This window comes from Fistularia commersonii, chromosome 4 (assembly GCF_037954325.1).
Source record: "Fistularia commersonii isolate RoL2024-O1a breed Wild chromosome 4, RoL_Fcom_v1.0, whole genome shotgun sequence".
NCBI lineage: Eukaryota > Metazoa > Chordata > Actinopteri > Syngnathiformes > Fistulariidae > Fistularia > Fistularia commersonii.
This window is the reverse complement of record NC_141287.1, coordinates 20,430,048-20,452,762: the sequence shown is the minus strand read 5'-3', so window position 1 is coordinate 20,452,762 and position 22,715 is coordinate 20,430,048. Positions and strand designations below refer to the sequence as shown.

Sequence of the window (22,715 nt, the reverse complement as noted above, 5' to 3'; positions counted from 1 at the left end):
TTGACGAAGACAAATCAACTTAGATTAGAAAGAAAAAAACAACATCTGTGTTGGTATTAGTATCACAAATAATTTACTAAATTGGGTGGCGATTAAAAAAATGTCCATTAAGTTTATTGCTACTGGCATCCGCTACTCTCTCCCACGTGCCGCCTTGTTTTTCTACGTCACTTCCTGCGCGGCAGATTACGGCAAATTCTCAACAACCAGCAAAAGTTAAAACTGTGCGTTTATTGTCGAGAAACGTCATTCACCATCTTCACCGTCTTTCTTATCCGGCAATTGCTTTGCGCACTGATGCAAATTTATGTATTTTCTCCCTCTTATATCAGAGATAGTTTTTGCTTCTGTGTGGAGCCTAAGCTAGCATGTTAGCTGCTACGGTTAGCCTGACAGCTTGCACTGCATGGCTTTGAGCGGGCTGTGGAAGGAATAGCGATAAATGTGTGATTCTCCCGATGGACCCTTGTGGATCGCTTGTAGGTAACGTTATTGCACGGTCACGGGGTGGTTCGTGGATGAGGATAGCGATTTACATCTGCAGCAGAGGTCGTCGTCATGTCCCATCAGCTGACAGTCGAACAGCAGCGCAAGATTGAGGAGAACAGACGGAAAGCTTTGGAAAGAAGAGCTCAAAGACTTGGCCAGACTCTCCCGAATAATGACAAAAACAACAAGCAGGGTAGTAGCAGCACTTCACATGGATCTCATCCTCCTAAACAGAGCACGGCTGCCTTCATTCATCACAAAGAAACCTCTGGACCTGAACCACAACGCTTTGTCCCGCCCTTCAAAAAAGACGTCCTGAGCGTCAGTAACAAAATTCAAAACCATAATCTTCAGCCGGTACAATGCAGTGGGAACCAAAACAGCCAGAGCTTTCAGCAGCTCTACAATTCCACAAGACAGGTGAGGTTAGCGCATGGAATCAGGGAAATACTGTGTGGAAAGGAAAATGTATTCTCAGTACCTGGTTCTACTGTCGTTTCCCTTTCGATCCAGGTGACCGGGGCTGCTCCTCTGCCTGCAAACCAACATGCAAACAACATTTTCATGCCTAACGGAAACAAAGTTGGTGTGAAGCCGGCTCAGTCTGCTTCCAGCAGCTCAAGTGGTGCGGCCACTTTATTCCACAAGCAACCGAGTAAACCTAACCAAAGTCCTGCTGCACAGCCCCAATCTAATTCTCCATCGCTTTACCCCGTGCCTGCGAAAAAACCTGCCATTTCTGTGAGAGGAAAGTGTGTACGGCACACAGAGGACCGTTTCAGAGTGGAGGTCAGCTATCATGCAGAGCTGATCGCTGTTTTCAAAGGCATCCCGTCCAAGAATTATGGTAAGTGTTGCAGCTCCATGTGGATGACAGAAAATTTTCCAGTTGTTCCGGTTGAGGTTAAAGAGAATGAAAATAATCTCAAGATGACATTGACTGACAGTGTGGTTGTCTTCTACGATTTAAAATGCAATACAATATTTCAAAGTCATGATACTGCATTGATTCTGCTGCTCCTTGAATCAATATCCCTGTGAACATTGTGAACAAATACATTGTATGTTTTACAAACATTATCTAAGTACAACAGAAAGAACAAGGAATTCAAACTTGTTGTTTTGTCTGTATGTATCGTATAATTCAGTCTGAAAGGATGAACTTGGCCAAAAGGAAAAACCTACTTCATACAAAATGAGTTGAAAATGGAAAAAAAAAAAGCCTTATCTACAGGGGAGGCTTCTGTCACAAAGCCATTAACACTGTTGAGTTATTGACTTCATGCTGCACAGCTTCATCAGCTGACCTCCCAAATATCAGCCACGGCGGTCTCAGCTGAAGACCTGCTTGTCATCCATTTCGTTCAAGCGTGCTGTTATTTGGTCACAATAGCAAATCTGTGGAATAGGATATGACTTTTCAGTAAGGAACACAACCTCACGTGTTTCACTGAAAATCTGCATATTGTTGGAAAAAAAAAAAAGTTAGTTTTTGTCGATTGTATTTGCGGTGATGTCTTCAGCGGGATGTGTTAAAGTGATTTATGATTTTAAAATTGTAATTTCCTCCGAAAGTCTGCTGTAACTTCCATCCCCAAGACGTGTATGTTTGCAATTGCATTGATATCCTGGGAGTGCGAACTCCGCAGCTGAGGATACTCATCCTTTTAAACTCATCAACCTTCTGTACCAGATGGATTTGGAGACTGCGTTCCATCGTATCCACTCAGTATAATGTCTCCCCTGTGTGCATGTTTAGTGTTGTTTGCATCACCTCATCATCTTTGGAGAAAACACCAACAAATGATGGAGCTGCCTATGAACTGATATGCCGCATAATGTGGAGGCATAAACATTATGGAATCTCATTTTTGTGTGCGGTTTTTGTTCGGCGCTTAATTGCATTTTCCCTCCCTGTAGTTTTAGAAGTAGGACAGGAGTTTAAATACATGGTCATTATTATTCATGAGAGGCTAATTTGGAATTGACTCGCTAGCCTTAGTGAGACCAGGCAAACAGCATCCGGTTTTCTTGCTGATCGGCTTCATTAACATATTCATCTGAAAAAACATCAACTAAGTCGTGTTCTTGCATGGCCCAAACAATTCTGTTCTCTGCTGCTTATCTATTTATTTTTTTTGCTTTTATCCTTCTCTGGACTAGATCCCGCCACAAAGATGTGGAACTTTAGTAACGAAGACTATCAACAGCTGAGTATGTACATTCGCGAAATTCTTATCCACCGAGTTTATTGCCATTACTTCACCTGCGTTGATTTGTGTGTGTGTGTTTGTGTGTTCCATGTTGCAGTGGAAGAAGCTGCGGCTATTGCCTCTGTGTCTGTGAGGCCTCTGGAGGGAATGGAGGTCGTGGATATGGAAGCGATCACCAGTCGAGTGCGGGAAAATGCGGTTCTGGTGCCTCTGCTGAAACTGTGCAGTGGCTGGCAGAAACCCGGGGCTGCTCTGCAGGGCCACTGTGTCCTGGTGTCTCAGACCAGGTTCGAGGTGGATGTCGGTTACCATGTCGGTGTCATCGCAGCTTTCAAGCAAATGCCAACCAAGAGTTATGGTAACCGTTACGTCATGCAATTAATTCGATTTTTTTTTTTTGCGGGGGAACAGATTTATCTGCCTCGTGACTGTTTAGACAGATTTTGCTTGACCATGTTTTGGCTGTTTTGGCAGACGTGAAAACAAGAAAATGGAGCTTTTCACTTGAGGATTATGGGAAACTGAGTGAGTGGCAAAGTTTTCCTTGTTCAGCAGGTTTATCTCCGTGTTTTTCTTTTGCTGTTTGTCTCAGTTTGGTTGGCCATCTTGTCTGACCGTGCTTTGTTCCACACCCAGTGGAGCTGCTAGGTGGGATGGCAGCAGTGGAGGTGGAGCCTCTTCCCCGGGCAATAATCCAGGCTTTCGCTGCCAGGTTTGACGTGCCTCAAGCCAGGTCTCTGGACGTCCCTGAGGCAGACCTCTCCAACATCGACCGCTCCATCACCAGCAGCCTCATGCCCTTTCAGAAGGAGGGAGTCAAGTAGGAATCTGTGTTCAGCCTTTCGTGCTCTTCCTGTCCTTGCCTGCAACTATCCATAACACAAGGCAGACGGTCAATTAATAATAACCTTGGACATGCAAATTATCAGTCAGCTGGTTTTATCACAGGCATATTGGTATCTGTGTATATGTTTTGGGTTGAAATTAAATCTTTACAGATCTGTATTTTAGTACCTGATTTGTTATATCATCATTTTCAGCAGGAAGTGGACGTGAGGACAAAAACCATTAAGATGCTGATATCTGGTTGTATGTAGGCTGTGACCTAAATGTCAAGATGTCTGTCACCTGCCCTTTGATTCCTTATTCAGAAACATACATTTTTGATATTGGGAGGTTTTACAATTGTATTGTTATTTCATTCAAATATCTCAAAAACCAACACCTATTATGATAAAAATACATTGCTCAAAAAATAAAGGGAACACTAAAATAACACCTCCTAGATCTGATTGAATGAAATATTTTTATTGAATATTTTGTTCTTTACACAGTTGAATGTGCTGACAAGAAAATATCAATGGAAATCAAATGTATGGACCCATGGAGGTCTGGATTTAGAGTCACACTCCAAATGAAAGTGGAAAAACACACAGCGTGGATGTAATGTCCTTAAAACAAGTCAAAATGAATCCGTGTTGCCTCCTAAGTGGACAGAAGTGTGATTGATTTGGAGCTACATTGTGTTGTTTCAGTGTTCCCTTTATTTTTTTGAGCCGTATATACATAAAAGCTGAAAGTGTTTTGTAGAATATATATAAACACAGGCTACAAATAAACAGAACACGTCACATGGATGATGCCAGGAAATAAAAAAAAAAAAGTTTCTTTGTTGTGACAAGCCACATACTAAGCTGACCTTATGGAAGGCTGGAGGATTTTCAAAAGTCTAACTGCAGCAGCAGCAGAAAGGCCAGTCCCTGTGCGTTTTGCGGTTATTCCAAGGGATTGCAGACAGATTTTGATTTGCTGATCTAAGAAGCGGCTCAGTAGTCTTGGGGGCGTTTGGAGTTCAGATATATAGACCGGAGCTAAGCCATGTAACACCTTGAAATTAATTAAAACGATCTTAAACATTGATTCAAAACTTCAGTGGCAGCCAGTGCAGCGAGGCTGGAGTCGAGGTGAGCTGATTTGTTCTCTGCGACCAGTTGGCTAACAAGCGTTGCAGCTCCTTTCTCTTAAGCTGAAGACATGCAAGGACTGTTAAAGAAGAAGTCCAGACGGGCGGGGCGGGGCAGGGCGGGGCGGGGGGGGGATAAACCCGTTCATGATACATTTTGGACATTGACTTTGCTAATATTTCTAACACAGACGCCAGATTTCTGGAGAAATCTGACACGGCATATTTCGATTTGTGAATTTAGAGTTGAATCGAGCCCCTCCTTCTTCCCCTCGTCCTTGCAGTTTCGCCGTGTCCAAACAAGGCCGCCTGCTGCTGGCTGACGACATGGGCCTGGGGAAGACGGTGCAGGCCATCTGCATCGCAGCCTACTACAGGAGCGAGTGGCCCTTGCTGGTGGTGGCTCCCTCCTCCGTACGCTTCACATGGGCTGAGGTACAAATGTCGAGCGGACGGTGCGGCGAATCCACGCAATATCCAGGGGAAATGGTCTCTCACTGTGCGGGTGTCAGAGTCGATCCCTTTGTTTGTCATTTAATGATTTAATTATTGCTTTGCAAGTCAGTAGGCGCCTCAAGGATGCCCCTCTTGTCTCCCCTGTCTAAAGCTCGGGCCTAAAAGTTATAATGGCGGATTCTGTTTAAACCTCTCTGTATTTGATAGATGTGAGCACTGTTCCCCGAGGACTGCTTGCACTTTGTTAGGCACTTTATCTTTGGCTGAGAAGATGGCGCTATTGAATTTCCTGCTTCTGCTTCTCGCTCTCATGGGTGCAGATGAGAAATGTGAATCATTGCGTTTGACAAAGGTGCTTGTTGAAATCTTTTTTTTTTTTTTGGTTGCTTTGTTGAATTATGGCACAAAGTTCCACTCTTCTTGACAGGAGAACGGGTAACTTTTTTTTTTTTTTCTCAAAACAGCCATAAAGTAAAGGCTGATGGCACCTGGATGATGTTAAAATATACAAAAATGACAAAACAATGGAGTCCGCGTTTCAATTCATTTTACATTTCAGAACTTTCTAAAAAAATCATGCATACAATTATAAGCTCAAATAAGTTTTTTGAGCGGGCCACAGGGCCAACTGGCACATTTGGCTGAAAAAGAAATTTGCCCACCCTTTTTTTCTAATTTTCGACAGAAATGATTCCCCCGTTTATCTCAGAGTAGCAGTTTTGTCTTTTCCCTCCTCAGGCCTGCAGGCTATTGACAAGACATGACAGTGTGCTCCGTAAATAGATATATTGGATCAAACACAGCCTCCCAATCAGGAGCAGGAATCACAGTAAGGAGTTCAGTCACAGGATGTCGACCCATTCAGAGTCGTACTGTGTCTGGCTCAGCTCTTATCTGCACTGTCAGTCTCCTGCGTTCTGCATTCGGCCGGATTGTCTGTCGTGCACGAGAGCTCGCGCTTTGCCCGGTTTTAGCCGAGGTGACAGCTGAATTAAGAACAACCAAGTGATTTGTGAAAAAGATGGAATGAACAGTTTTCAAACCGCATCATCGGTGGCTTCTTAATAGGAACGCCCGAAATGTGGTTAGGATTAGTTTTTCCTTATTTGTTGCTTTTCTGAGATTTTCCCAGTGGTCGCGACAGACCAAAATTCCATTGTTTCAAAGTCTCCGCTTCCCTCCGTATGTGTGTCTACAGGCCTTTAGACGCTGGCTTCCTTCCCTGAGGCCCGACAGCATCAACGTGGTGGTTAAGGCTAAGGACAGTCTGCGGTCCGGCTCGGTCAACATCGTCAGCTACGATCTCTTAAGCAGGATGGACAAACAGCAGCCAGGAAATCACTTCAATGTCCTGATCATGGTCAGTTTCAAGCTTCGGCGGTCCAATATTTACAATGAAAATTACGGGTTGAGGTTTTGAGCCGAATTAATAATCACTTCAGTCACCGGCTTCGTTGTTTGATTTTGGAAATAACTTAAGAGCTGTGTAAAGTATTCTCTTTCTGTGCAGGATGAGTCTCACTTCCTGAAGAACATGAAGACGGCTCGTTTTAAAGCAGCGCTGCCCCTTTTAAAGGTACGGTGGACCTTCGCTGCTTTGCGGTTCGCCTTTCGTGCACTTGCTACTTTGCCTTTTTTCTTTTTTGCATTATTTACAAAAAAATCGGGATAAAATAGCCATATTGTAGCCCACGGGTCGGCAACTAGCGGCTCCCTGTGGCTTTATAAAATAAGGAACAAGTATTTAATTAAAATGTATATTATTTTTGTTCATTCACTTTTAAAATGTAATTTTAAAGTTGAAGATGATGGTGATCTTGTAACATCTAAATTAAATGTGTTAAAATATTTTTGTCCCTCTTCTGCTCGCGCCAGTAAAAGGATGAGAGAGGACGGCATTTTTGGTTAGCTGCCAGTGGATAATTTTAAGTTTGGCTTTTTTTCCTAAATGCAAGAATGACTCAAATAGATATTTAATATTTTGCTTGAAAGCAACCTTCATCTTTATTTCAGAGTTCAAAATGTTTTATTGCATCCAGAAATTTTGTTTTTTTCTGCAGTTTTTCACTGATTTAAAAAAAATGCGACACATTGTGTTTATACATAGCCTAAAAGCAAAAAAAAAAAAAAAAAAAAGGAATGTTATATACCGTCATTTTTGTTCATTTTAAATTTCAAAAGGGTCGTGGGGCTCCCAGTGTTTCCTTCACTGTGGGGAAACAGGTCCAAATGGTTCTTTTGGTGAAGGTTGCCAACCGCTGTTCTAACCTAAGACGAATAAAAAAAAACAGTAAAAATCTGGTAAAATTTAACTAACATTCCTTTTATAAAAAAAAAAAGATAAAATACAAGATCTTCTTTGCTGGCGCTTCTGGGAGTACATGGCTTCTCCGGCATGACTCCTGACATGAATGGCTTAATAGGCCGACGTTCGGATCCGTTGATGGACGAGATGAAGAAGTCTGCCGGCGACGAAGAGGGAGAGAAGCGACAAGAAGAGGAAGAAATCGAAGTCACCGTTCTTGCTGCTATGATTAACGCCGCAAAAGCCCTGCAAAATATGTCACAAGACTGGGAAGACGTCATTGTTAGATTGAGGGGCCGTGGCACTTTATAGAACCATATTCAACCTGAAAATAAAAGGAGATGCAGCAACCGCCCATGATGATGTTTCTGAAGAAATAAACGTCAGTAAAGTATGTTTGTTCAAGGTTAATACATCTGTAAAACCATCAAAATGATCACGTCTCTACTTTATGGAAATTCACTTTTCACAGGAGGGTCTTAGAACGTAACTCCTGCAAAAATGAGGGTCCACTGTGCTTTTCTTTCGACTGTTCGGCATCATATTTTGACCCATTTAACATTTTCCCGTCAAAGAGTTGCATCAACCCAAGTAAAATTATGTTTGAACGCACACGTGTATACTAATGGCGTGTTATAAACCCGGAATGCACAGTTTGGGAAATCTGTCAGATAACTATTTTGTACCAGTGACAGATTTCCCTGGCGTGCTGACAGGATCCTTGTACAACCACGCGTTTGTGTCTGTGTTAGTTTACGAGAGACACTTATTGCTTTCGGTCTATGAATCTTGGCTTCTAGCACGGATAATGAGACGTTCCAGCTTGTGGCTGGCGGATTTCGTTCCTCGCCCCGTCCCTTTTGACTCGCTCGTCTGTCTTCTGATCACAGACTTCTTTCTCTCTGTCGCCAGGCAGCCAAGAGAGCCATTCTCCTCTCCGGGACCCCTGCCATGTCCAGACCCTCTGAGCTTTACACACAGATCCTGGCTGTCAGACCCGCGCTCTTCCCGCGCTTCCATGAGTTTGGCGCGCGCTACTGTGATGCCAAACAGGTATTTTAAAATCGCAAAATGATCCGTCTGCACCGCCGACTCGGTTCAAATCCAGTCACTAGATCATAGAACCGACTTTCATTGTAGTCTTGTCTTACCCTTAACCTCATTTGTTTTTGCCTTTTTTTTTTTTTTTCCTCCCTCAAACTGGCATTTATTTATCCTCCTCAGTTGTGCTTTTAGATGCTGGAGAGGTGAAATTTGAAAAGACTCGCTGAACTCTCCAGGACCTGTAAACAAACTTTGATGTCTAAAATTGGGGGGAGTAAAAAAAAAAAAAAAGAAGTGAGAATCGACCTCTTGTGTCGCTCTATTCTCTCCCTTATGCGAATCAACTCTAGCGAGGACTCGCTTATATAAACCAATTTCAGCCGAGCTTTTTGCAAAGATGACTCATTTTGAAGATCATCAAGTTGACGCGCCGCTTTACAGAAGGAGCAAGAATGACAGTTTACTGTGAAAGTGAAATCACGCTGTCAATCCACAGACGGACCACCTGGAATATCACCACGAGCGTTGCAATACTTTAACGATATTCACAATTCGTTAGGCTGTTGCGTCGGTTTTCAGTTTGACTGGAATAAAAAAAGAAATATTGGGGGTGGGAGTTGAGAATTGCGTCCAAATAGTCGCAAGCGTGGTCATTGTTCGGCTCTGAGCTGATCAGTCGCTTTTATTCGTGTCGATGGGTCTCCAACAATTTGGGATCCGCAAAACAATATCATGAACTTTGTGCATCTACCTTGCTAAACTCCTAACGGTGTCTCTGCATGAAGTGATTTTCAAAGAACCCCACACATTTGACACTTGATGTGTTGAGTGCTGCAGCTTCCCAGCAGAGCAGCGCGTCTGAAGGTAAATATTTGTTGTTATAATTAGAACAGACTTGTTTGCTTTAAAAAAAAAAAAAAAAAAAGAAAAAACACGACAAAACAAATGCTGCACATGTAGTCTCTTGATAGGCTCCTCCCCCTCCCCTCTAATACCAAATACGGATGAGGAATCAAGAAGGGCAAATTAGATTGTTGAAACGAAACGGTAATTGATCAAATATCCAGTCCATGCAAATGAAAGTGTTTGTGCATTTAGCCTTTAACGCCCCGTCCACCTGCTTTTTGTGTATCCGCCGTCCTCTTTGCGCTCGTCCGTCTCGCCCTCCAGGTGACCTGGGGATGGGACTATTCCGGATCTTCTAATCTCGGGGAGCTGAAGTTGCTGCTGTCAGAGTGTCTCATGTTGCGCCGGCTCAAGTCTGAAGTTCTCTCCCAGCTTCCCGCCAAACAGCGCAAGGTTGTAATCGTGACCATAGAAGGAATCAACACCCGCACGAAAGCCGCTCTATCGGCTGCGGCCAAGGAGCTGGCCAGGGGACATCGCAACGTGAGTCACAATATTCCCCAACCTTTTTTAACATTCGAAATGTAAAAAAAAACATCCGTCCAAACATTGAGACTGAAGAATTTGAATAAAACGCATGGGGGGGGGGGGGGGGGGGTGAAAAAAAAACATCTGCAAGACAGAGTTGAGGACATCTGCACAATGTTCTTGCAGTTTACCCGTCTCCGTTCACTGCCCACTCAATTTCTCCACGCTTCGAGAAATTGGTTTCCCATTTGCGGACTTTTTTTGAAAATACTTGTGTGAAGAGTTAAAAGCCTGGAACCGGGCCCGGCAGCCAGCGCATGAGTCATTACCATCAAATACTCGATCCCAGCCAAAAAAAATTAAAGTGGGACATAAAAAAAGTGACAGGGACGAGAACGTGTTCATGATTATTTTACGAGGAAAAGAACTAGTATCCCAGAAACCTCTGCAAATCACACAATTGATTGCAAACAACAACTATTTCCCCTTCAACGCTAAACATTAAGCATTTCATCATCTATGATTGATAAGTCGGTCTACTTTGTGAAGTTACCATCTGATGCTTCCGGGGATCACAGGGCGCTTCGCCAGCGGGAGGCGTCGCTTTTACATCCTGGTACTTTGCCATGGATGTCAAACGGGCTTTATATCATGCAGATTTATGCCTTCAACAGGAAGGGATCGTGTCTTTTCACAATACGATAGAAACGCTAAGAAAGTGTGCCCTCCTAATGGAGTAAACAAATGTAATTTATTATTTTTTTAACTTCCGGAGTGAGTGGCAGCTGCGGAGCTCCATGAGAGCGGTGAAATCCCGTTCCTTCGAAGTCTGTCTTTGCTGAAAGATAAAATGAAGCCGCGCGTGGACGAAAAATCCCCGGAGACGGAAATACGCGCATACGGTAAAACATTAACATTGTGCATGAAGATCGCGCCTCATCCGGTAGCAGCGGGAACGCCGTTCACACAGATTGCAGGACATTTCCAGAAACCCGTGTCGAATCCGAGGAAGAGACGTTGTACGTTCTGTGGTTCTCGTGCGAAAGGGTCAAATCGGGCCCGGCAACTAAAAACTCCGGCGTTCGTCTACTCCGACGGGACGGAGTTGCAGAGCTTGTGCATAATCGCACTGTTCCTCCGAGTAATGGCTCCCTTATCAAATCATCAAACAGAATCTCCTGTCAGTTCTTATCTGGTGTTGCTTCTTATCTCCTTTTCAGAAAATAGAAGAGAAGGAAGCCCTCCTCCTCTTTTATAACCACACAGCCGATGCCAAGCTGCAAGCCATTATGTACGTACAGCGCCTCTAATACGTGCGATCAGTAAGTCAAATCGGCTCAGATACCATCAGCCTGCAGAAAAAATTGCGAAAATGATGCAGAGTCTTTTGTCAGACCGCTGCGACGGAGGAGCCATTTAAGGCAACTTTGAGAGTTTCAACGAGTACATCTGAACACTGAATATTTAACGTTCAGAGCAGTTGGACTCCACGGCGTTTCTCTTCCGACAGGGAGTACATCGCCGACATGTTGGAGTGTGGGAGGGAGAAGTTTTTAGTCTTTGCCCATCACAAGTTGGTCCTCGATCACATCACCAGAGAACTTGGAAAAAAGGTGAGGACGTTTAAGGCGGCGGCAACAACACGTGGCGTGCAGTGATATCGCCGCGATCTCTTAAAAAAAAAAAAAACTCTCGGCAGGAACTCGATGGGTGGAAATCGATTTTCATTTCCATTTTTAAAAGTAGCTTTTCCCGATTTTCCGATCGCGAGTTTCCGATGTCGTTCCCGATCGCCGCCTTCTTACGTCCTCGTCGGTCATTTTAACGGCAGATCTCATTGGATGTTGTTTCTGTCCCAGAGCGTCAGTTACATTCGCATCGACGGGGCCACTCCTTCGGCCGAGCGACAGCAGCTCTGCGACAGGTTCCAGCATTCTGCCAAGGCCTGCGTGGCCGTGCTGTCGATAACCGCGGCCAACATGGGTCTGACCCTGCACTCGGCCGATCTGGTGATCTTCGCCGAGCTCTTCTGGAACCCCGGGGTAAGACGCCGAGTGATATCGATTTGATTCACGGCACCGCTAATCTGTTTTTTAAATCTTACTTAGAAACACGTACGAGTCTTTCATTTTCTGTCAGCAGAAAAGGCTCGTGTGTTTGTTCTGACACTCTGCGCAGGTGGTGGGCAAACTACGGCCCGCGGGCCACGTCCGGCCCGTTGGTCTTTTTCATCCGGCCCGTCAAGATCGGCGCAGAATTCATACTTGATGTGAATGATTGGATGAATAAATGTGGGAGCTCAAACAGGAGATTATTTCATTTTTGGAGCGACTTTAGAATACTTGAGAATTTTCCTGAATGACACAGATTGGCTTTGTGATTTAGCCTTTACTGCGGACACACTGACACACAGGAATGATTTGGATGTAAAGCTACGAGGGAAAAATCGGTTTGCGTATGAAATGCAAGCAAACGTCAGAGCCTTCAAAACCAAGCTGTTTTCATTTTCAAAGGAAATGTCAGACGAGGCTGATATGTACTGTTAGCTAATGCGTTTTTTTTTTTGTTTTGTTTTTTTGTATGTTTTGTATCTTGTGCTGATCCGGCCCGTCTGTCAAATTGAAAAATCGATGCGGCCCCTGAGCTAAAAAGTTTGCCCACCCCTGGTCTAGCACTCCGGAGAGCTCTGAAAATCCCATCTTAAGCAACCTGCTGTTAATGATGGCTGAACGTGCTCATGTGATTGAAAAAGGTCACAAGGAAAATGTTTTTTTTAGCTTCAAATATAAATGCAAAAAGAGCCTTTCTGTCTAATGCTAAATGAAACTTTGATGATATAATGACATCTGTTTCTTAAAAAACAACAACAATGTAACGTGTGCAATATGTTTAATTAGAGTAACAAACCCAAACCAGTATCAGAACATCCATCTGTCACGTGTTGTGAGCTCATGGATGTTTATAACCGCTAAGCTCCGCGATGTGGAGGAGGGGATATAAAAAAAAAACACATTTTCACTGCTGTGGTCTTCAGTCCTTCATCTCTCTGTCTCTCATCGGCGTCCAACGACAGGTTTGGTTGTTAGGACTTAACAATCCTCTGCAGGCTCATTTTCCCCCGCAGCTTAATTTTTTCTGCTGCACTTAAAATTCCCGCCCACTTGTGGAAGTCAAACATCGACTTTCAGTGGGACGCAAACGACAACACAGAACCTCAGAGACCCTCGGACTCCTGTGTCAGAGCCCGTTCAAACTTTAGTTTTCTCCTCGGCCATCGGGTCCGTCTAGGAGCGTCGTCTGGATTAAGATTTACCGTATTTACCGTGGCTACGGTTGCCATGGTTACACTCGGCATGCGCGATTTCAGGGCACCGCTGTCGTTAATGTGTAAATTAGCGCCGATGCAAAGGGAAGAAGTAGTCGGACGGGACAGGAGATGACAAATGTGAACCCCTCGAGGAAAATCCGACGATACAAGGGGATAGAAGGTCTTCGCTGTGATCGTGCGATGGCGGAGCCGGAGGAGACACGGATCGACACATTGGCCGAGCTCTTGCAGCAGCGAGGGATGTGTGCTTGAATATTTAATAGAATGCGACAGCGAAAGTGACAGCGAACGTACTCCGAGCGGAGTTCAGCTGTGTCATGAAGGCACGCGGAAAAAAGAAGAGCAGAACCGATTCAGAAAAAAAAAAAGCCAATTTCATTAAGAGCTAATTCTAAGACAGTCTCTGAGGTTGTTTCAAGAGATTCCTCTTTTTTTTTTTTTTTTTGTGGTTTTTCAACTGCCGGCAGCTCGGTGTTTCTTGTACACTTTTAAGTTTACAGAGCTGTTTGGAGTCGAGTGAAATCCTCACCACGGCTTTTCTGCAACAGGTTCTCATTCAGGCTGAAGATCGAGTGCATCGTATCGGACAAACCAGCAATGTCAACATTCACTACCTGGTTGCCAAGGGAACTGCCGATGATCACCTGTGGTCAGTATGATGTCCAGTTTTTTTTCTTTACTTTGTGTATTTGCATTTTAGGACAATAATTGATTTGATTTGGAGGTATAAATTGTGCTCTTCCAGGCCTATGATCCAGGAAAAAATGAATGTTTTGGAGCAGGTTGGCCTGTCGGAGTCAAACCTCTCCACCAATGCAGTAAATGCCAGCTTTCACACTAAGGTACACACACACACACACACACACACACACACACACACACACACACACACACACACACACACACACACACACACACACAGAATGTCCTGGACACACAGTACATCCACTTTTCTCCTCTGCATCATGTCAAGCACCTCCCTATCTTCCCCTCTCATAGTGCAAATGTTCCAAGTCCCCAGCCTGAATTCTTACCCCTCTTTGTTTTTGACCCACGAGATCAACTATTACTTATTTGGATTTATTCAGGATGGCAAACAAAGGAGCATCACGGAGATGTTCCAGAGGTCTTTCAATGCAGATGATGACATGGACGAAGCAGCGTTGCTGGAGGCGGCTGAGGAGTGGGAGGACGCGCCGCCAGAGGCCGCGTCGGAAAAACCCTCGGTTGGAGGAAGCCCTGTCCGGCGGGGCATCAGAGACTTTTTTTAAAAGACGACTCTGGGAATCTCCTACGTGTAGAAATCATTTAATCCATCCTTCCGGTGTGCCTTTTCAAAAAAGATCCCACTCGCTAAGCCCTGGCTTTTCAGCCCACTCGAGCCAGACCGTTTGAACACACCCGATACACATTTAAACAGTAAACGTGCAGCGGGCTTGAAAAATAAGAGCCACTTTGCAATGGGTGTTAACTTTCGCAGAGTTAAGAGGACACAGAATCAACATCCGATGCCGTCAGAACTCTTATTGCGCACATTGATCTTGGTGTCCTAAACTACATTCAGCCAGAATAGATGTCCATCTGGGAGACTTTTGGAAAAAAAAAAAAAAAAAAACAGACTAATTTGATCATTGGCCATCTGACCTTTTTTTTTTCAATTTTTTGAGAATTAAAAAAAACAAACAAAAAAAAAAATCAGTTTTTGTATTATACATATATATATATGTATACATGTAGTCCAATAAACCTTTATTTTGAAAAGCAAGGACAATGTGTATATGTGTAATTGGAGGGTATTTGAGTTAATCAAAAAGTATAACCTGAGTGGTTGAAGTTTTTCACAAAAACTTTTACTCAGTATATTTGATTATTAATCGCAGAGCTTACTTTATGGAAGTTTGTAAATGTCCGGTTATCCGAGCTCATCAGGAGTGCTTTTAGTCGAGTGTTTTGCACAAAAGCACTTTGGTCGAGGCACGTTGAACCGATAACCTTTCGCATGAATTGGGGACCCAAGACTTTTCCGTGCAAGATCCCCAAAGTAAACACTCGTAATAACTCGTAACGAAACATGGTTGACGCCGACGAAAGCACAGTTTGTCGAAGCATGAAATTCTATTTTAAATCGTGAACTAAATCAATAAACGTAATTATAAAAACACACCATTTCAGCCATATCACCGCATAAAGTGCACCAGCAGTCGATGTTCAATGACTTTAAAATATCCCAAGGTCAAACGGGGAAATAATCTTTCGCTTTTTGGGTGACCCTGGTCTGGTTTGTAAAACGGGAAGCTGTAATGAGCTGACACGAGATGCACGCATCTGGTTTATTTCAGGATTCATGAGGAAAACGCGGGGTTCTTATTTATTTCGAGATGGCGCATTTGAAGAACAATGGCTGGATGTGTCCTGGTGCGAAGGGCTGCGGATCATCATTCCCTCCCGCCTGCAGACTGTCAGGGTTTGATTTATGGGGTTCACCTGTAAAGGAGGATAATTAGGTCAACTTTTCAGAATAACAAAAGCGCACCTTAACATGTCCTCTACAGTGGAGTGTCCCCGAGGAGCGTTCGATACGAGAATCCCGTGGTTAAATTCATTAGCGGAGGAATATGAAGGGGGGGGGTTGCGGTGTCTGTCCCCAAGATGTTTTCATACATTAGAAAAACTGCATCACGAGAATGCAGAGCCCATTAGCGCTGACAGCGTTCCGCTCGGCGACAGGCCGGCCGTTCAGGATTCACTTCGCCATTGAGACGAATGGGCAGCTTTTAATCTGCTTTTTAATTTGCATTCCATGGAGGTTGAATGATCAGCTGAATGATCAGCTGTAGGTTTATTATAGAAGACGTACCGCGGCGGTGAGGCGATGGGGTGTTTGTGTCGTCTTAAAGTTCCAAAGCTGGTCAACGATATTGTTTCTGATCTGAATCCTTGGAGAAGCTTGTTTGCAACAGCGCTTTGGATTAAAAGCATGTTGACAAGCTTGGAATTTTGCCTTCTATTTGTTTTTGTTTTTTTTTATAGCCTTTGTGTTTTTTTTTGTAATAATGCCGCTGTAATAGTGGGTATTCGTGGCAACTTGACATTTAGTATTCGCATTTAGTTCACTTATGCCACTCTAGGGGGATGAGGTTCTTCCTACATCTAAACATATTGTGAAAGAAAAACTCACTTAGGTGAAAATCTACCTCAGATTTGTGCCAAACCTTCATATTATCGATCTGCAGGTTCCTCTGTTGAAGATTGAGAAATACTTGTTTTGTCATCTCCGGAAATGTCTGGTTTATTTGCTGAGAGAAAGCGAGGAGGAAGGAGTCCGATGTTCAAAATGACAAATAGGAAGTTGGACCAAAAGAAATGGACGTTAAAAAGACATCAGCACAAACTGGGAGTACCTGAAATGTCTGTGTCGGCGTCTCTCCGGTTACTGAGGAGTTCTGTGTCTGTGCTTTTTCCCCCGAAGATCAGACGGATCTTCTCCTGAGCTTGCTGCTCGCTGGAGGAGCCGTGAGCGGTGTTGCGGAGGATGCTGGAGGCGAAGCGAGCCCTCAGAGATTCCGGGGCTGTTGCCTTCGCTTGGTCAGGATCCGAGGGACCCATCAGGTTCCTCCATTCCTCCACTGCGTTTTCTTTGGTCAGGACAAGCATCAGACAAGGGCCTCTGACAAGGAAGGATGATAAGATGTTCATTTCTTTTAATTCATGCAAATTTGTTCCGATGCGTCTGTCCAGGGCGATTCCCCCCCCCCCGCGTAACACTGTTGTAATTGAGTTATCACCAACAGTGATAAAATACCACAATAGCACGCGTCGTTTTTTTAAAGTGATAATAGTGAGGGGAAAGCGATACTTGAGTTAGTGTGAAAGGCTGCGTCGCTCAAATACACAACTTTCCCAGCAAATTCAATCGGAGGAGTTGTGTAACAACCGAGTGAAGCAACAAATTGAAGCGGAAGATGATTTTAAAAACGTAGACGTGCTATAAAAAAAAGAATTCAGATAGACTTTTGCATAACTTGCACAAAGGCTACTGCTTGATTCTAAACAGCTAAGATGAGTGTTTAACCCTCATAATATGTTAAAGGTCAATTTGAGCCATTTCACCCATCGACCCGATGGGTCAAATTGACCCTTAACATAAGATGAGTGTTTAAAGTGTTGTGGAGACGTGCCGCGTTCTTATGTTTGCTGCGGTGAACTAACCCACACATGGACTCCACCAGCTGGCCGAAAAAGGCCTTCCCCCTGTGCTCTTTGTAAAACTCCCCGGCCGTTTCCTCCGACAGGACCGTCTCCTTCAGCTGGGTCACAGAAAAACCTCTGACTCGAATCTCCTCCAAAATCGCGGCTGTCGGAGTAAAAAAAACAAGGGGTGAGGTTTGCCGCTGACCGTGCGGGGATTTGCGAGTGAACCCCCATTTCCGACCTCTTTGCTCCTCCGTGGCGTCGGGTTTGATCACCGCCAGCGTCCGCTGTACGGGAAAGAAGAAGCCGATCTCTCGTTCTGCTTCTTCGGGACTCGCGCTGCCGTGCAGCTGGTCGACGGGAGCGTCCGCCGCCGCGCACCGAGCCCTCAGACTGAGAGTTGGCGAATGCACGGCAGACAGTTTTTAACAGATGAACTGGTTTTGGGCTGTTTTTGTCTCCGTTACATTTTTGAAACACTGTCGAAATCCCTCACCTTTCAGGACGCTCCTCCCTGGCTGTTTGAACGTCCGAAGGGCCGAGGACGTCGATCCAGTGTCGCGCGGCGTCCGATCTCGTCAGAACCAAAACCAGCACCGGCCCGCTGTAAACGTAGACTGAAAATGAACGATGTTTCACAGCCGCAAAACAAATTTTTCATTTTTTTTAACCGTATTCACATGTTACCTGGTCATACTTTGGAGCAGTGCTGGGAAGTCGTCCTCCCCGACACGCTGGCTGTAAAACTCCCTGACCTGGTCCTCCGTCAGCGTCACCTCTCTTCGGAGAGCTACTGTGAAGCCTGACTCGTGGATCTGAGCGAGGATCTGATCTGCGGGACCACGGGTGAGAGTTGCAAAAACGATTACAGTCCTGTATTTGTGCAGGATATTCATATATTCAAACAAGGTGAACCACGGTGGGGAATATCTGAGCGCCGCGTGTACATGTGCTGGAACAGGCCCTACTTCTGTTTTCCCTGGCAGCGGCAGGCCGGATGAGAGCCAGTGTCCTCTCCACATGCTCTTCCTCCCCTTCCTGCTCCGTCGCGGAGGCCATCCTAAAGTTGGGGAAGAAGAAGGCGAGCTCCCTGCCGGCCCGGTCGCCGTCCTCGCTGCCGTGGACGGCGTTGAACGGCGCCCGCGTGCCGTATTGTGCCCGCAAGCTGCAGGAACCCAGGGGCGAGAAATAAGAGGAGAGCAGATGGTCGCTCGGCCTGCGCTCGGCCGACGACCGGCATAATGTTTGGGTGTGTCTGAGCGAGCAGGTGGTAACGCACCGTTCATTTGCTTTTCGAGAGCGAGACGGCTTCTAATGATAGACGACGGTTTGCGCAGATACTTAAATATCGGCATTTATCTTATTTCTACAGGCTGACCTTTCTGGACGGTCTCTCCTGGCTTCCTCTGTGTCGGCCGGGCCGATGAAATCGCGCCAGGCTCGTACGACGTCGGCTGAGCCCGAAGCTTGAGAGAGGACCAGAATATGGCACGGCCCGCTGGACATGAACTGGACCAAGTCCTCAAAACAGGCCTGCAGCCACGGGAACAGACACACAAGTACTGAACCAACAGTATTCGCATCCAAGCATTATTTGCTCTTATCAGTTTCTTTTTTCCATCATAAACACATAGACTATTGGGAGTACAAGTGTGCACACACTTAAATACAACAACTACGCTTGAAGTATCAAGTCATCAGATTTTCTTCCATGTTGCATGTTAGTTACAAAAAATAATCTTTAATTCTGCATTTCTTTTCTTTTTTTTTTTTTTTTGAAAAGGCTCTAAATACTTTCAAAAGACAAATCTGATGTTGCATTACTTATTTGTCCTTTATGGATGTAATATACAAATTTTTCAAAAATTCTTTTTTTTCAAATATTCAATATTTTCTTTTTAATTTTTGGGTCGAAAAATGGAAATCTCTTGATGAATTTAGGTCAATTTCTTTCCAATTTTAAATGTATGGCTACTGTCTTGCAGAAAGGTTTAAGGGGTCAATTCTTGCATCATAGCTGATTATTAAAGCTGATTATCAGAAATTTATTACTGACTTTTCCTCCTTATAGACAAAAGAATGATGTGAATTGACAGATTAAACAGAAAAAAACAGCACAAGCAATTAACAGTAACAAGACCAAAAATAGAGATTTAAATCAGACCGTGGGTTTCTGGACGTGACGACAAAAATAATCTACTACAATTTGTAAGGTTCCAAAATGACGGCAAATTTGGACATTACTTTTTATAAAGCGCGCTATAGAATACAACACCACTTGGTTTCCCCACCTCTGACACTCTGTGCTGGTAAAAGTCTCGAGCTTCATCCTCGATAAGCGTTCTTTCCTCGTGGGCAAGGATTTCAAATCCTGCATCTTGGATCTACCGAGAGAGTGAGGTCAGCATAATGGATTAATGACAGGAAAGAGGGGGAGAAAGTCTGGGCTTCTGAGAATGCGAGCGGTCTCGTGTACCTTCATAATAATCTCATTTGCTCTGCCGTGAGCAACAGCATCCGGCTTGATAATGGCAACAGTGTAGGATTTACTGGCAGGAACTGCAGGAGGAGAGAGTGGCTTGAGCGATGATGATCAGCGGTGCAGACAAAACAAAACCCAAAGACGCCGATAAACAACAATAATAAACACGGCGGCACCAGTAACGGTGTCATTCCAATGATAACATAAAGTCGTGATTAGATTATTCTCACTGCACCGATGATGCTCTCTTCATTTCCTGACATCTGCGGGGACTCCTCCTCTTCTTTCTCCTCATCCTCCTCCAGACCGTCATCCTTAACCTGGCACTCACAACAAAACACAGCGCGGCGGTTATTTTTCATTTGGTTATTTTTACTCTTTGATTTCCAGCGATTTACTCTCGCTGCTGCAATGATTACATTTTATATGCCAGAAACGTGACGTCCACGGTTTCGCCGCTGCTTTTCTGTTTTGAAACTCTAAAACCAAAGCGCTTTTGCGTCACAGAGCAGCTTAAGGGAAGCCAGAATTTTTCACAACAAAATGTATTTGTGGTTTTGTCCTGCAGCTGAAACTGTGCGTGATCTGTAAGTTGCAGAGGACACATTTTTAAAGCTCACCACTTTACGTTCGACGCCTTGTTCCAGGACCAACTTCTCCTTGGTGAGTTCATCAATAATCAGCCTCTGAAGTTGAGGGCCGTTGGCCCCTCGCAGTACGGCCACCAGCTCCCCCCCCTGTCAAAGCATCAGATATAAGCGTACTGTTGAAAATGCAATGCAAAATGAAACAAAACAGGACTAATCTCAGATTTAAGTGGCATATTAAATCTTTGGGATGAACAGCAATAAACAGTTGGATTCAAAGGGTGAAAGACGGTTGCAACAAGTCATATGTGCGGACGTGTACGAATGCATGCGTGCACGGACAGACCGACTCTCAAGCTCACCCCATAGAATAAAAAGGTGGGCTCACATTTCCCCCGATACTTTTCCAGGGTGTCAATGCTGTCTGCTTCGGCCTGTGTCACACACACAAACAAACACACGTTCAGATTTTCCTTTACAAGTTAGTTTTTGGGCGGCGCGGTGGCCCGCGGCACGAGGGATCCCTCTTCGATCCCGACAAGGGGACTTTTCTGTGTGGAGTTTGCATGTTATCCACGTGGGTTTCCTCCGGGTTCTCCGGTTTTCTCCCACATCCCCAAAACATGCAGCGGATTAATTGAAAAAAATTGGGAAAATTGAGTGAGTGAATGCTGTCTGTCTTTGTATGCGGCCCTGCGATTCACTGGCGACAAACAACCCGCCTCTGGCCCGATGACAGCCGGGATAGGGATCCCCTGTGACCCTGCCGTGCAGCAGCAGCAGCAGCAGTAGATGGATGGATGGAAGTTTATCCTTTCAATTTGTATTTAATTTTGCATACTTACAGTGGCAAAATGTAACAGGTCGTCCGACAGTTCATTCTTTATTTTCCGCAGGAGGCTGACCACAGCCCTGCAGGGACCACACCAGTGCTGGAACACGTCCACCACTGAGGAAGAGGAGCAGTCATGAACCGGTCTTGCAATACCGCCGGTGGCCACAAGGGGGCAGTATTGGACAGCAAATAACAACGACTCCTTTTCTCCAGTGCAAAAGAGGAAGCTTTGTAAGTTTGATTTTAATAGATTATTCGCCCCGGGTGGGATTTACCGGTTAAACCTTTAGTGGCGAGAACCTCCTCCCACTGCTCCTGGTTTGTGACACACACCTGGACGAGATTTAAAACGAATTGGTGGCGGAAGTGATGTAGTCATCGGTTGTAGCCGAGGGGGGAAAGTTAGCTAGCTAAAGTTTGTTTTCGTACCTGCAGACTGGCTTCTTTCTTCTTGCTCGCCATTTCATCCCTTCTCCGCGATGGGAATTCACGATGAAACGATTTACCTCACTAGTTTCTCAATTTTGCCGAAATGCAAGCGTGAAGTTACCGATATCGCTCCCTTATTAGCCGCCCGGGCTTGTTTGGCCGCGCAGTTGCTAAGCAACGGCCCTTCCCAGCGGGGGCTGCGGAGATGCCCACAGCGGTCCATCATCCCGGGCAACTTGGATTTAATCTCACCGCCTCTCGATTGTGCAAAAATAGCCAAATCATAAGGATATCGATCCGAATGACAACTCTGACACTCCCCAAGCTGCCGCAACTGTGACTCATCTGTGTTTTAATAAGTGCTGCATCACAGCAGAGGTCAGATCAGGCGCTTTTAGCCGAAAAACAAACTCGCAACCCGTGGATCTGTTGAGCCGCATTTTGTAATGACAGTGCATTTTGTTGTAAACGTGCAAAATGTAATAACTTTTTCATTTCATTTTGTAGTAAAGCCGTATTTTGTAATAAACTGCCCCAATGCATTTTGTAATAAATTTTGCCGCATTATGCAATAAGTTATTACATTTTGAGAAAATTATTACAAAATGCACTTGCAACTTTTTTATTCTCTAGGAAATGTAATAACATGGAATTTATAGAATATTCTCTGTTAATGCAACCTTTGAATAGTGAACTGATAGTAATTGCTAAGTACTGCTACTAGGCTAATACAGTGATACAAATTCTTTAAAGTAAAATAAAACACAATTAACAAACAAATAAACTATGCTTTAGAATTGTTATTATGGTACATAATGCATCATGTTATTACATTTCCTAGAGAATAAAAAAGTTGCAAGTGCATTGTGTAATAATCCTCTCAAAATGTAATAACTTATTACATAATGCGGCAAAATTTATTACAAAATGCATTGGGGCAGTTTATTACAAAATGCGTCTTTATTACAAAATGAAATGAAAAAGTTATTACATTTTGGACGTTTATTACAAAATGCACC

At 44.4% G+C, this 22,715-nt stretch overlaps 2 protein-coding genes across 3 annotated transcripts; one reads left to right on the top strand and one right to left on the bottom strand.

Annotated features, from left to right (window-relative positions):
* The first annotated feature begins 185 nt into the window (after window positions 1-185).
* Window positions 186-14,937, top strand: smarcal1 (SWI/SNF related, matrix associated, actin dependent regulator of chromatin, subfamily a-like 1). Its single transcript, XM_086145920.1, has 17 exons — window positions 186-909; window positions 1,003-1,336; window positions 2,653-2,703; window positions 2,800-3,060; window positions 3,177-3,227; window positions 3,339-3,522; window positions 4,950-5,100; window positions 6,320-6,481; window positions 6,632-6,697; window positions 8,339-8,479; window positions 9,641-9,859; window positions 11,065-11,135; window positions 11,355-11,457; window positions 11,704-11,886; window positions 13,721-13,821; window positions 13,918-14,014; window positions 14,261-14,937. The coding sequence occupies exons 1-17, from the start codon at window positions 559-561 to the stop codon at window positions 14,441-14,443; spliced, it is 2,709 nt and encodes a 902-aa protein (XP_086002046.1). The 5' UTR covers window positions 186-558; the 3' UTR covers window positions 14,444-14,937.
* A 553-nt stretch (window positions 14,938-15,490) lies between these two features.
* Window positions 15,491-21,838, bottom strand: LOC147235084 (thioredoxin domain-containing protein 6-like). 2 transcript variants are annotated; one of them, XM_086145922.1, is made up of 17 exons: window positions 21,697-21,838; window positions 21,543-21,600; window positions 21,278-21,381; window positions 20,795-20,866; window positions 20,466-20,582; window positions 20,081-20,165; window positions 19,840-19,922; window positions 19,655-19,747; window positions 18,742-18,896; window positions 18,332-18,528; window positions 18,051-18,195; window positions 17,860-17,967; window positions 17,605-17,756; window positions 17,382-17,526; window positions 16,574-16,839; window positions 16,385-16,468; window positions 15,491-15,656 (listed from the first exon to the last, which is right to left on the bottom strand). In XM_086145922.1, the coding sequence occupies exons 1-16, from the start codon at window positions 21,727-21,729 to the stop codon at window positions 16,392-16,394; spliced, it is 1,890 nt and encodes a 629-aa protein (XP_086002048.1). In that variant the 5' UTR covers window positions 21,730-21,838; the 3' UTR covers window positions 15,491-15,656; window positions 16,385-16,391. The 2 variants fall into 2 exon arrangements, with proteins under 2 accessions (XP_086002048.1, XP_086002047.1); XM_086145921.1 differs by lacking the exon at window positions 16,385-16,468.
* Between the last annotated feature and the right edge of the window lie 877 nt (window positions 21,839-22,715).